Below are 15,093 nucleotides of genomic sequence, written 5' to 3'. Positions count from 1 at the left end.
ACGTCAGGGAAGAAGTGACAGCAGCCGACGCCGGACCAAGACTTTGGAATTCCGGCCGACTGCGGGACCGCCTGACGACAGGATAACCAAGTGTGATGACTGCAGCAGGGTAACACGATGAACATTGCCCAAGTTCACCAAGTTAGTAGGAGAAAGCACAGGGAACTGCTTTCATTCATTAGAAATAGACAAAAGCTTGTGTGTAACAAGATATACATATTGCAAAATATACTGTAATATTACCTGCAATTTCTAGTGATTAAAACAATGAAACTTTTAGGGGGGAAGGTGGTTGACAATGAAATATAGTATATGTTAGTAGTAGAGCAATTATTGTTACATTGAAGACTGAGACACAAAACTAACAGAAAAAGAACTGTTGGGGCTACTCGACTGTTACACGGAGTATTAGCTTTGGATAGCTGAGGACAGAGTGATGAAATTGTGACAGAGGGGGGCAGTGAGATGGTGGTTGATCAAATTAGATAGAAGAGGTGGAGTCTCATCAATCTCTAAGAGCTTGTAATTGATATCATTCATGTACGTGAAGTTAAGCCTTGTGGTTTCTTAAGTATATTTTAGCTGAAATGAGAAAAGAGGAAGTGGCAAAATAAACAGTACACAGAAAAAAAGGTTGCAGGTGTGGCCAAAAACTGTAGTTCATTATTGCTTACTTTTGGTTTTAGCCAGGTTTCGGTAGCTACTATTGTTAGGGCTGTAGTATTCTAGGCATGCATAATAGTCTACAGTTTTACTGCAGATGCTTTGTATGGTTACTACTGAGCAGAGGGGTGTAAGATGGGTTTGCCTGGTAAGAAGTATTTGGTATTGGTTGTGGGACAGTGTTGGGGCCAGGGTTGGGATGGATGTCACCACCGAGTTTAGTTTGATGGTACTACTATGCAATGGGTGGTCATATTTGGATTAGGTTGTGTAATTAGTACTGAGTAGGGTCTACTGCAGTTGTTTTTTTCATGTCTTTGGGTACAGTTCAGATGATGGGAGGAAAATTAGATTTGTTCAAGTACATGTGCGAGTTGCCATGTAGGTAGGTGTGTGTATAAAAGCTTGTGATGTGTGCAAGTGAAATTAAAATCACCCTTGCCAGCAGTTGCACATATATCATTGTTGCACTGTAGTTAAAAAGAAGGTAGTGTAAATAAAATGGATGCAAGGGTTTTATTAGTAAGGGAGAAAGTTATACCATGGTAAGTGCGAACACCTTGGTACTGGGAAGCATAACGTGACAGTGATCTTGTGTGGTGGCTAAAATTACTTTGTAGTAATGTGCGTTGAAGTGTAGGAGGAATGATAGGAGTGGAGTTGGCACAAAGGGGAAGGATTTTGTTTGCAGAAAGTTTAGTGAGGTGCTAGTACACAGGTTGATGGCTATGAGTTGAAGTGAACTGGGTGGAACGTTAGGGTGGAAAGATCTAGACACATAAAATGCAGATGAAATGCGGGTGGGTGGGAACTGCAGGTAGGGCAGGGAAGAGGAGGGCCAGGCTAATAAAAGGTTACAAAAACAAACAATGGAGCAGCATTACGGCAAGGCAAGACGACAGGCAAATGTTGCATTTTCTCTGAGATACTTAATGTATGCAAAAGGTACTTTCATGGCCTTTAGAAGGAAAATTACTGCTACTCGTAAAGGAGAAAAATCTATTTAAAGTACAACCTGCGATTACTACAATACATTAAAGGGAGAGCAGTGACACCTTACTTGACACTATGTTAATTAAATATATATAGGAAAGATTACACTGCTTTTTTGTACTTCAGACTTATCAGGTACAAAATAGCATATGCACATAAAGCCAGTTTTCTTGATTACCACACCAATTATATCCTTGCATTTCCGAGTGCCTTATTTTATTTACCAATGGCTCTAAATATAAAGCAAATAAAAGGGAAAGAAGACATCCCCGTATGGTTCCTCTGTTCAAACACAACATATCAGAGAGGAACGCTTCCCTGCTTTAATTCTTGTTTCTGGTACTTCATACAGTCTCTTAATTAACCCTATTTTATCAGGAAACATAAATGCATCCATTGCCCTACTCATAAAATCCCAGCTTACTCTGTCAAATATTTTCTCTGCATTAAGATTCTCCTCCAACAGTGGTATTTTCTTACATTCTGCTTTTCTCTGGATCATCATTGTTCTATTAATGTTGTTAAATGGTTGCCTCCCCTCCACAAAAAACACTGATCCATACCCATCAGTTTTGGGATCACTTTTGCCATTCTTTTAAACATTATAGACAAACACTTGAGAATCATGGTTCAGAATTGAAATGGGCCGACATGAAGCTGGACCTGATGGGTCTTTACCATCTTTAGGTGTTACAGCCACCTCCGATCTTAACTGTTAGCAACTGAGCCTCATCTACCTCCAACCTTGGCATATTTAATTTTTCCATAAACATTTCTATTTGTACCTTTTCTTGATTCACACATTTCTTTGCTTTAATCACATTTTCATACAATGTCCAAAATATTTCTAATACGTTTGCAGAACGTCTGTGCAGGATCTCTGATTATTTCCCTTGTTATAGGCTCCCTAAGCATAGCAAAAACCCTTTCTACCTTCTGTTGCTTGAGCAGTTGTGCTAAAAGCTTTTCTGCTCTTTAGCTATTATCAAAAACAATTGGTTAACAGCAGTCATTCTAAACTCATGCATATTAAGGTAATCCCTCATTTTTTGCTTAGCATTTTGCAGTTGTGCCTCCTCTTGTTCTGTGAGATACCCTCTACTCTGAAATACGTTAACATTTGTCAGTCCCTCTAAATAATTCTTGTTACTTCTTAGCCATACCTATTTTTATTTTATTTCTAACCTACTTTTAGACTCCATTTTCATTTTATCACACTCCCTAGCTACAGTTTTGAAGAAATTTCTATCTTCCTTAACTCCCGAATAATTTCCACTATCCATTCCTTAAAATCTTCTCTATTTAACAGATAGGTGGGAAAGCACCAGCATCTTATTTCTATTATCATGATTTTTATTTTAGTTATTATTGGCATGTCATCTGAGAGTTATTGGATGCTTATCAAAACTTTCAATTAAATGCACACGTACCTGTGAAATATAACTTCTGTCTAGCCTATTCCAGTTTTCGTACCTTGGGGAACAACATGTAAATTCTCTCAGAGCTCCTACTACTGAATTTGCATCTTCCATACCAAACAGTTTCATAAATTTCTTCAAAAATATATCCTCTCTGTTATATTTTCTGTTCTATCCCCCCCAAATACATCCTCACTGTTACAAATCAAATTCAGGCCCTCACCTATGAGTAATATTCCATGTTGAAAGCTATTTCTCCCAGAATTTTCTGAGTTCCATTGCAGTAGTTTTAGGTGGAATATAAAAACATGGCAATGTAATCCCCTCCCTTGCAAGAAGCCCCTTAGTACTACATATATACCATTATTACCCTTTTTCCTCTTCTATTACTGCTGGGACTCCTCTTAGCAATATAAGATCTCCCCTTTTCCTTTGTCTGGGATATTCCTCTGAACTACCAATCTGCAATCCTGTCCATCAAATTCACATGCTCATTTCTTTCCAGATATGTTTCCTGTAGCACAGCTATTTGCATCCTGCATTTTTTAATACAGTTCACTACTCTCCCTTTTGGGTATACCTGTGAGACCATTCACGTGCCAAAATAATATGGAAAATGTCACCATTATAAGAAGTCATTATTCTCACCTGTTATGTATAATTTTTTTTAAAATGTCTAGTTTCAGCTTTTTGTGTTATACGCATACATTTGGCAGGCTGATCTTTTAACCAGTTGTTTCTCGTCATATCCATTTGAGCTTGTGTCACATCTTACAAGACTTCCTGCTTTAATGAAAACCCTCAAAAAAAAAATACCCAGAGCCTATTAATACAAGTACACAAAACTATGCACATTTTCAAATAATGAAGTTTAACTCTACTAAGAGGAAAATTGTCCTAGAGTCCTAGATTGACAGCTACACTACAGGACTGAAGTGACCTTTACTAAGGTTATCCATGCTAAAATGCATAGTACAGCCTGTGCTACTTACACTAAGTGCTATCTGTTTTGTCTCTTCTTTAATCCTGTCCCAGATGTAAAAAACTTGATTCCTTTCAGAAAACATTTTTTAGCCATTGGAAGAAAAAAATATTCTATTTTTAGGTTCATACTAGGCTATCTGCCCTAGGGCATTTATAAGCCTAGCCAGGGTGTGTTTGGCTTTCGCCACCCATTTTAAATTAATTTTGCTATGCCCTTTTTCGAGGTTAGTATACTGTGCCTCTAACAGTGACACAGAAGTGATACCCGGGGTAAACCTACGATCCCCCATCCACTCATCATTTTATTGCCCTTATCAGTTTGTCTCCATAGAAACAAGAGAATGAGATACACACTTGTCTTCCACTACAAGCTTCTCATGTTACACTGTGAACATTTACTGAAGTAAAACTTTTATTTGCATTCAATGTTCTTTTATTTACTTTCTTCCACTTTCCACTTAAAACATTTTGTTAGATCAAGTCAAGGGCCTTAATCCACTTATTTCCCCCATGCAAAAGAAAGAGAAAGCATATCAAATTTACTTATCATGCTCTTTTGTCCAGGCTTTTGTCTCTTTTTAAACTGTGGTGCCTAAATTTTTTGCAACTGAACAAGAAAGAAAGCAAGAAGGGGGGCACCTGTTTATTTTATTATTCTTACTGCACACAAAAATAACTGAAAAAAGTGTTACTATGTAACATGCAGTATAGGTCATGTTTTACAAAAACACTGTTGAGCAAAATTTTACTTGCGGTTACTTCTTTCCTTCCTCTTGCCCTCTCCTTACTGCTCTTCCAAACATTAATGACACGAAGAAGTGCATATGCTTTGGAGTCCCTCACAAGTTTAACAAAGTCAAAAAAGTCCAATATTTTCAGGTTTCCTTGTTCCGCCATATTTCACAAAAGTGAACAATACTTTATAACCCCATATTTATTCATCAACTTCTGAGTTGATGACTTTCTTCCTGTTGATCTCCAACTCCCATCTCTGGTTCATTTCCAACGTACTCCTGTATGTTCAAGTTAACTCCTGTGATTTTTGTTCTGTAACTCAAGCATTTTCTTTGCAACACTGGAAATGACTTCACTGGCATAGGCACTGTATGAGCTTTATTAATCAAAATAATAAGCAGCAGAGCCCTCTTCTGTTTGATAGGTCACTTTTTGTTGGACAAACTTTTTTATTTCCTCTTTAACACATTCTGCCTCAAACAATGACACTGTCCGCCATGAAAAAAATATCTTGAAGACAGCTGGATAAAGTAAGCTTGAATCTCACACCTGTTTTGACATTCCCTGATTGCTAGAACAAATTTGTCTTCTGCTTGGTGTACAGTGAGTAATCATTTTCCACACACACAGTCTCCAACTTTTAGTACTTTGTCCTTCTGTCATCGCTTTGTCAGAGTTGACTCTTTCTTCTGGTAGGACTGCATATTTACCATTAGAGGGTCTTGGCTGCTTTCTCAAGGTCAGGTTTGGAACATTAACATGATGTGCCCATTTCAATTAACAACTCTTGCTGTGGAATACCAGTCCAGTTCCTAAGATACAAACTCTAATCCACCCCCCCCCCCCGGAGGTGTATAGGTTTTTAGCTGTATCATGCCGCTATGTCGCCAGTACCTGGGTTGCTAGTCAAGTTTGGGCTCTCAGGGGCTCTTGTCTCTATATGTCAAGAAACAAGCAGAATTCACCTTTATTTATGACACTTTTTATAAAAATGGACATTTCATTCCAGATGGTACCAACACAACTTGGAAGAAGTGTGCAACAAACTGAGTGTATCTTACTGACTTTACTGTGATGTTGTCCATGGATTGCAGGTTTTAGCAATCTTGTACCAATACAAGAATGTGTTACATACATGATGGTGGTGGTGGGTTATACAAATATAGAAGGTAAAAGGATTTTTAAGTAAAATAAATCAAGATGACTCCTAAAAGTGACAGAGGCAAAATTTTAAAACAGCTTACAATGGCATAAATAGGAGCACAATGGTTGGCAAACTTAACACCTGTTTAGGTCTCTCAAGTTCATTTCAATTTCAAGCAGATATAGTTTTCCAGTATATAAGTTTCAGCAACAAAAGTTATCTGAAAAACAGCATTACCAATGCAAGCTTCTATCTAAAGGAAACAGTAAGACAGTTCTTAGAGGGTGCCCAACATTCAGTTTTAGTTTGAACTGTGGCAATTTACCTGTGCATATTTTTAAAGTCCTTATATAAAATTAACACCAAGATATTTAACCATAGCAGACTGCTGACTAAATATTCCCCAGGAAATTTTCCTTTTACTGTCCTCTTCTTTGATTCCAAATCTGGAAGCCTGGGAAGAGGTCAGTCTCAAATTTAAACTGGCAAAAAACAAAACAAAACTGAAAAAGTACATGTTGGTGTTGAATCACAGTCACTAACAGTATTTTGGAATGTAATGTAAACATCCAAAGCAGAACAGCAGCTTGTGAAGATGCAATATGGTATCCAATGGCCACACATCTTGCAAGGCTTGAAGACTCAGGCAAACATTTTTCTTCTGAAGTTAAATGTAGTCCGCTTCACACTATGCCTTTCAGAAGATCCAGACGGTGTGAGTGATGCATGAAGAGGGAACTGTGACATTTGATTACACCTTTGGAGAGGTGGGCCACAGGTGCAGGCCACTGGACCATGCAGAGAAGGCTCACCTGCATGAAATGGGAAGTGCAGCATTTGGGTATACCTTAAGAGAGGTGATCCACAGGTGTAGGCCACTGGACCATGCAGAGAAGGTTCACATGCATGAAATGGCAAATGCAGCACTTGAGTATACCTTGAGAGGTGGGCCACATGTGCAGGCCACTGGACAATGCAGAGAAGGGTCAGTCTACTGAATATCAATACTCACTTTTTTCATCCCTTGGCCAGACTAGCCTCAGAATTCTCCTCAAACTGAGACTACAGATACCAATATAAGAAAAAGTCACACTTCCATAAGTACAAAGTTTAATAGATTGAAATTATGGGGAGGGGGCAACCTTCCATTCTACTGCTTTACAGCATTTTTTTGTTTTTGTTTTTTTTTGAGTCCATGGTCAAAAGCATGACATGCAATGGCACATTTAATTAAAGTCCTAAATGTTTTTATTAAAATAAATGGATAAGGATAAATTTTACTCAAACATATGGACATACATGCCTTAATGAGCACACACAAATGTTCCACAAGGGTGTGAAACTGATTTCTTTCAAAGAGAAATAAGATTACTAAAACAGTTGTAGATGAACAAAATTCAAAACAAACTGCATGCTTTTTAACAGTTTAAACGGAGCTTAAGTAAACAAACTGATTATTCATGGACTTGACATTAAACACATTTCTAAAACAGCTACAGAGAAAAAAACACACACACAAGCCATACCTGTATATCGGATGCTAACGTTTCATAGGTGTTTTTAAGACAATGCCAATTCTGCCTCCCCAAGGTAAGTGCTACACCAGGAAGGCTATATGCGCAGTGCTTTGCAATTTCTGTGTCAACAGTCTGTGCACGAGAAGGATCCGTCATGGATAAATACTGCTCCAGTAAGGCTTGAGGGATAATATTCTATAAAAAGAGCAGCAGCACTAATGTTGTTACACACGATTATTATCCAGAGCACTAATGTTGTTACACACGATTATTATCCAGAGCAATACAAGACATTCTACTGTACAGCTAATCAGACTTCAAGAACTTGATCCAAAAACAAAATTTAATTTTAAACATTTTATACCAGTCTGTATTATCTTTGTACGTGAAAAGAAAGCATGCAGAGTTGGACCAAGTCTGTAACTTCATTGAGGACTTGCAAAATTCTGTAGCAAGGAATGGTTGTGGTAGCAATCCAGCAGCTTTTTTTTTTAATGAACACAACTGTCCATACTTTAATCAGAAAACATTTATAAAAAGTGCTCTTCCGCCCGCACTGCTGTTAAAGCACAATGATGGTGTAACATTTACAGTGACCACAATAAGAAAGTGTGAGGCACAGAAAAATTAACCTCTCTTCAGTTTATTGACTGGTTCAGTCAATAAGATCACTGCATCACAGCTCCAGGGTTTGTTTAGGGTCTGTTCAATACCTGCAGCTGCTGTGTGTAAGTTTGTGTGCCCACATGTCTGAGAGAATTTTCTTCCATTTCTGCCTGGCACTGTGCACACTTCTAGGTACCCTGTAATGTTGAACAGTAGTGTCCCTAACATCAGGATAGACCATCATTTTAGTCACAGGTAACGTATTTTGAACAAAATGAAAGCTCACTAAAAAAAATGTTAGTAGATCAATCATGAACACACTGGAAAGTTCAGTTTTGTACCTCCCATAAATGTAGATGTTCGAGTGTCTTCACTGCTGCAGTCATTACACTTGGGTTATCCTGCCGTCAGGCGGTCCCGCAGTTGGCCACAGTTCCAAAGTCTTGGTCCGGCGTCAGTTGCTGTCGCCTCCTCCCTGACGTCAGTGCGACAGGGGTATATAAGAAGCAGCAAAAGCCATTTTCTTCAGTTTTTCTTGCCCCAGATGTCAGGTACCCCCAAAAAGATAGGCAATACATATTGCTTACAAAACATGCAATACGGTAAAAACAAAACCTTCAGTAACCAGCAAATACACCACATAGGTAGAATAGTGTAGAAAGTTATAGATAAGACCCAGCTAAAAAAAGAGGGGATGGCGGGTGGGTAACCAGGACTGCAGCAGTGAAGACACTCGAACATCTACATTTATGGCAGGTACAAAACTGTACTATGTTCATCGTGTTTCACTGCTGCAGTCATTTCACTTGGGTTGAATCCCAAAGCTGAATCAGGGTGGCTGGTTCTATAGAGGATTTGGGGTGACTATGAGGCCCTGCAGCACTGCAGTGGCAAAGCCAGCTCTGGATCTAGAATAAAGAGGCAAGTGATAATGCTTGGTAAAGGTGTGCACTGAACTCCAAAGTTGCAGCTTCCAAGATATCTTTGGTAGGTACTCCTCTAAGGTAGGCAGTTGAAGTGGCTGTTGCCCTGGTGGAATGTTACTAGGTACAGGTTTCCTATGCTGTGTGTAGCAGAACCGGATACAGTGTCCTATCCACTTTGAAATGGTCTGCTTTGAAATAGCCTTTCCCTGTGATGCTGCAGCATATGCTACAAACAATTGCTCAGTCTTTCGGAAAGCTTTTGTTTTGTCCAAGTAGAAACGTAATTGCCTGCGTATGTCCAAGGAATGCAGAAATCTCTCCCCTTTATTTTGGGGATTTGGATAAAAAGTTGGCAAGTGAATAGTTTGGTTAAGGGCCACATTGGATACCACCTTAGGCATAAATGAAGGGTTTGTTCTTAAAGAAACTCTGTCTTGGTGAAAAATGATGAAAGGCTCCACTGCCATTAGTGCCTGTAACTCTGAGACTCTTCGTGCTGAGGTTATTGCCAGAAGCAGAGCTGTTTTCCATGATGCATATTTTAATTCTGCTGAATTGGCTGGCTCAAAAGGAGGTAAAGTTAGTTTTTCCAAGACAAAGTTGAGGTCCCAAGTGGGTGTTGGTGCTCTCCGGGGCGGTCTTATGTTTTTAGCCCCTCTGAGGTACTGTTTTAAGCAATGGATGAGAGAAAATAGGAGGATCTGTGTTGTAATGAGCCGAGATGGCAGAGGCGTGGATCTTAATGGATGAAAAGGATAGGCCTTTGTCCAGCATCTCAGTTAAGTATTGTAATATCTGAGGAATATTTGGGACAAGAGGGTCAAAGCTTTGAGCCTGGTTCCAGGCACAGAATCTCTTCCACTTTTCTGAATAAGATTTCCTGGTGCTAGGCCTCCAAAATGACATCCATAACAGCTTTAGAGAGAGGTGTTGTCTGCTTGACTAATGAATCTGCCATGCAGCCAGGTTTAAGGTTTTGAGCTGACTGTGTAGGATCTGATTGTTTTTGTTGAGTCAGAAGGTGAGGGGTTTGAGGTAAAATCCATGGTGGGCCTTGAGCTAAGTTCTTTAAGATTGGGTACCAGTGCTGGCGTGGCCAGTCTGGGGCAATCAGGATCATCTGTGTTTTTTCTTGTCTGGCTTTTAGGATTACCTTTGATAGGAGAGGCAGTGGTGGGAAGGCATAAACTTTTAGGATTTTCCAGCTGAACAAGAGAGCATCCACTTTCCATGCTTGTGTGTGATAAGTCCTTGTGCAGAATTTTTGTAGTTGGCAATTCATTGGGGAGGCAAAAAGATCTATGTCTGGGCACCCCCATTTTTGCGTTATCATGCTGAATACTTGTGGATTTAATTTCCACTCGTTAGGATCCATGATGTTTCTGCTTAAGTTGTCTGTATTTTTCTTTCCTGGCAGGAATTGTGCTTGTAGATGAACTTGAAAGGTTAAAGCTGTGTTCCACAAGGTCATGGCTTGTCTGCATAGGGGGTAAGAATGAGTGCCCCCTTGCTTATGTACCACATAACTGTGGTGTTGTCTGTCTTTAATAGCAGTTGTCCTGGATGCAGAAGGTCCTTGAAAGCTGTTATTTTGTACAGCCAACATCTCTTTTTGATTGATGTGAAGATGCAGTTGGTCTGCAGTCCACTTGCCCTGAATACATTTTCCTGCCATGTGCGCTCCCCAGGCGTAATCCGAAGCATCTGTTGTTAGTGTCTGCCTGGCTGTGGGTAGAGTGAAAGGCTGTCCCTTGCTGAGGTGACATGCCTGTGCCCACCATCGAAACTCCTGTTGTAGGCAGGGAATTAGTGGTAGTACTGCTTCCAAACTGTGACCGTGTTGAGTCCAAACACTCTTTAGGTACCATTGTAATTTCCTCATATGCAGTCTGGCATATGGAATTAGCAGTATGCAGGATGCCATGAATCCCAAGGCCTGCAGAATTTTTCTTGCAGGGAGTTGGGTTTTTTGTTGCCATCAATTGAGAGTACTGAGTCAGATGTCCTTGCCTGTCTGGTGTGAGATAGGCCATCTGGGCCGTTGTATTTAAGCTGGCACCCAGGAACATTATCTCTTGTGAGGGCACTAGTTTTGACTTCTTTTCGTTTACTGTGTAACCTAGGCAAATTAGCTACCTTTTTACAAACACCAGATGCTTTAGAAGAATGTCCTTGCTCTCTGCTTGAATAAGGCAGTTGTCCAGGTATGGATATATTTTAATTCCTTTTTGTCTGCAATATGTAATTACTGGTGCCAGGCACTTTGTGAAGACCCTGGGTGCAGTAGATAAGCCAAGGGGCAGTGCAGAGAACTGGTAATGCATTGAACCAGCTATGAATCTGAGGTATCTTCTGCAATTATGTCTGATAGGGACATGCAGGTATGCCTCTTTGAGGTCCAAAGTAACAAGCCAAGCCTTCTTGCCCAGCATGGGAAGAAGCTGCTGTAATGTCAACATTTTGAATTTCGGAACATCCAGGTAAGTATTTAGAGTAGAAAGGTCTAGTATGGGTCTCCAGGCTTTGTCTTTTCTGGGGACCAGAAAAAGTCTTGAGTAAAATCCTTGTCCTTGTTCCTGTTGTGGCACTTTTTGAATAGCTCTCATGTCCATGAGGGCTGTAATTAGCTTTTGTGCCTCTGCCCATTGATTTTGTGGCAGGTCTGGCATTCCTTTTAGCCTTGGTATAGTGTGAAAGTGGAACCTGTAACCCTGAGATACAATATTCAGAACCCATTTGTCTTGGGTGATTATATGCCAATTTTGGGAAAAAAGTGCTAGTTTTCCCCCTAAGGGAGCTGCCAAAAGGTAAGTGCTTGGCATTCGAAGGGGGAAGTCACTGGGACTGTTTCCTGCAAGGTTGTAACTTGTCTTCACCTCCTTTTGGGGTTGAAGCACCCCACCGCCGTGGTCTGTAAGAGCCTTGGGGCTGAGATCTGCTTCTTTGTGGTCTGTCTGACACTGGAAAGGACCAATTCTTTGAAGGCCAATTTCTGCTAAATCGAGGTGGCTGTACCTGTAAGAAATCCTTCACTGTTTGCATAGATTTTGCCTTATCCTCCATTTTCTTTAATACCTCTTCTGCCTTAACACCAAATAAAATGTACTGCTGTAAAGGAGCATCCAATAATTTAGCCTTAACATGATCAGGTAAACCTTGTTCTTTTAACCAAGCATGCCTTCGAATCACAGATCCTGTAACTGCTGCTCTACAAGAAGCCTCTAATGAATCAAAACCACATTGCAGAGTATGTTTTCCCACTTGTTCAGCTGCATGCAATAAATCCTGCATTTCCTTATAGTCAGGATGTTCTGAAATTGTAATAATTTTCTGTTTTAACAGAGACATTAAATATTGTTGGTATTTAAGCATGTGAAACTGGCAATTTAAAGCTCTCACTGCTAAAGTTGCAGAAGTGTAAACTTTCTTCCCCCATCTGTCCAATGCTCTGGAATCCCTGTCAAAGGGAACTGGATTTTTAGCCGTGGAAGCCTTTACCCCTTTGGGACCCTGGGACATAGTTTCTGGGTCAGCAACAGGGTTTTTATATAGAAATTTGTGAGAGTCAGGAACTCTGTAGTACCTGTCTGGCTTGACTGGAGCAGGGGGCAAAGAATCAGGATTTAAACTGGATTCAGAGAACACATCATCCACAATATCCAAAACTGTCGGAATAGCTAGGGGCCTGTGTTGAGGCAATAAAAGAAAGTCTCTGAGCCTTTTCTTGGATTCTGAGTAATCCTGGCCCTCCCAATGGAAATGCTCCCTCATGGTATGTAAAGTTCCCCCAAAAGAGTAATCCTCAGGAGGAGAGGCTGAAGGAATTGATTCTTCAGCATCAGAGTCCTCATAGGGGGTAAAGAGTATCCCTGGTCTGAAGAGGAAATGGAAACCTGGTCAGAGGAGTCATAGTCTGTATCCTGCCTAGGCCTTTTATCAGGAGGGGGGATGGGTACACCCCTGATCAGAGTAATTAAGTCTTCGGCCATTTTGAGCATCTGTTTTTTAGGCATGGAGGCCTGTCCAGGTGAATGCTGTACTTGCTTCTTTATCTTTAATGGAGTTTTAGACTTGGCTGTAGCTTTTATGGTAAGCTGTGAAGGTCTTAAAACACCCTCAGAAGCCGATGCCTGCTCAGCGGCTCCGGACCCATCTGAAGGGCTAGTTTCCGTAGGCCCAACACCTTGAGTATCCAGAGGCATAGACATCTCCACGTAGGAGTCGGAGGCAGCCTGTGGCTCTGAGGTAGCAGGTGTCAGGGGCTGCGAAAGCGCCTCAATGAGAACCGTCGAGCCGGCGACTGGCCTAGAAGAGGCTTCGTCGTCAGTTTTGGGCCTCGGATGCCTGTCCTTATCCTTGTCTCTACGTTTTTTGTGTATGCCGGTAGTTCCAACAGCACAGTAATTAAACCTTCGGCCAAAGTAATGGCGAGCAAAATCAAACTGACGTTTAATAGTGCGTTTGTTAAATCTAGCACAAAACCGACAACTAGTGACGTCATGGTCTGGGCCTAGGCATGGAGTACAGTAAGAATGAAAATCCTTATGAGGTATTTGCTTCCCACAAGAAATACAATTATTAACTTTTACTTATATCGGTCTGAGGCAAGAAAAAGTTTCCCCAACGGGGTACTTCGCTTTATTGAAGACTTCAGTTCTGAAATTCGAATTGAAAATCTCAGGAGTCGGCCGACCGGCACTTGTGAACTGCTTTGGCTTCAGGCACCGCGCGGCAAGAAAGACTGAAGAAAATGGCGTCGGCTGCATCTTATATATCCCTGGCGCACTGACGTCAGGGAAGAAGCGACAGCAACCGACGCCGGACCAAGACTTTGGAACTCTGGCCGACTGTGGGACCGCCTGACGGCAGGATAACCCAAGTGTAATGACTGCAGCAGTGAAACACTATGAACATCTAGGCACTAGAAACAATGCATTATGGGATAAATACATTCTAAAAAAAAATGGCAATACTTTACAATAATCTTAAAGTGCCAGTGCTATAATACATAATCAGAGCATATACAGATGTAAGCAGGTCTACTTCAGTTACCCCCCCCGCCCCCAAGGAAAGAGAAGCATCTCTTTAGAATAAAGTATGGATGTGTAAAGGGCTGTGCACACATACTTTCAACACTCTGGACTGAGCCTGTCAGAGCATATATTCAACATCTAAGAATACTCTTAACAGTATTAGTTTGAAACAGCAACTTAATACAAACATCAGGCAAGATAAAATTTAACAAAAATTACACACTTATCGGATCATATGACTCTGATAGAGTTCTGATAATGAATTTGCATTCTGACTTAATGTCCACTGCGCGTCACTCGTCTAGCACAGAAACTGGAGATGGAACTGGAACATTTGAAGTACAACTATTCAACAAATTATAATGTACAATATTCTTTTTAGAGTTGCTCTACAACACATTAACAGGATCAGAACAGTCACACATGGTTAAGTAACAGTCTGTTATCACATGTTGTAGATTTCTAACTTCCAACCTTGTCTCGGATACTAGATGGTGGTAACGCTTCATTTCTAACTTTCAACCTTGTCTCAGATACTAGATGGTAGTAATGCTTTTGGGGAAACAAGAACACATTTACTAGACATGGATCTAGTTATTCTTAGTTCAAACACTTCAGGTTTTCATTTACAAACTGACTTTCAGGTTGAAGCTCATCAGGAACTCGGTGAATATGTCTCCTGCTTTCATCTAACTATGGCATCACCCTCTGTACCATGTCGGACTTTGGTTCATTGGATTTCTGCAGTGCAACACCTACTGTGCCACACTTTTTTCCCCTCTGACTTTTTGATCTGGCTGGAGGTTGTACAGAACAGTGTCCACTGTACAACTTTTTGTATACCCATGCAGCCACTTTATTCAGCCATTATCAGACCTACCATAGAATATAATGCACCATTTGGCATGTAACTGCCTAAACAGATGCAACATTTGCTCACAAAGGTTCCTTACCAGGAGAATCCAGGGTATAACCACAATGTCCTACACAGAGAAGCCCTGTCTTTATACTCTGTCTCCTCCAGGTTACTGACAGGCGATCTATGCCTGACATATAAGGCATCCTAAGATATGT

At 40.6% G+C, this 15,093-nt stretch overlaps 1 protein-coding gene across 5 annotated transcripts in view; it reads right to left on the bottom strand.

Moving 5' to 3' along the window:
• Positions 1-15,093, bottom strand: part of PPP4R1 (protein phosphatase 4 regulatory subunit 1) — a 1,686,542-nt gene that overhangs the window by 337,506 nt on the left and 1,333,943 nt on the right. For all 5 annotated transcript variants that reach the window (XM_044066551.1, XM_044066553.1, XM_044066554.1 and 2 more), the window contains one exon: positions 7,464-7,649. In XM_044066551.1, coding sequence (XP_043922486.1) covers positions 7,464-7,649 — 186 coding nt within the window. The remainder of the gene's footprint in view (positions 1-7,463; positions 7,650-15,093) is intronic.

Source organism: Protopterus annectens, chromosome 3.part1, assembly GCF_019279795.1.
Source record: "Protopterus annectens isolate FY-2018-M chromosome 3.part1, PAN1.0, whole genome shotgun sequence".
Taxonomy (NCBI): domain Eukaryota; kingdom Metazoa; phylum Chordata; order Ceratodontiformes; family Protopteridae; genus Protopterus; species Protopterus annectens.
The sequence above is the reverse complement of the archived record's forward strand: the minus strand, read 5'-3'. Positions and strand labels throughout refer to the sequence as shown.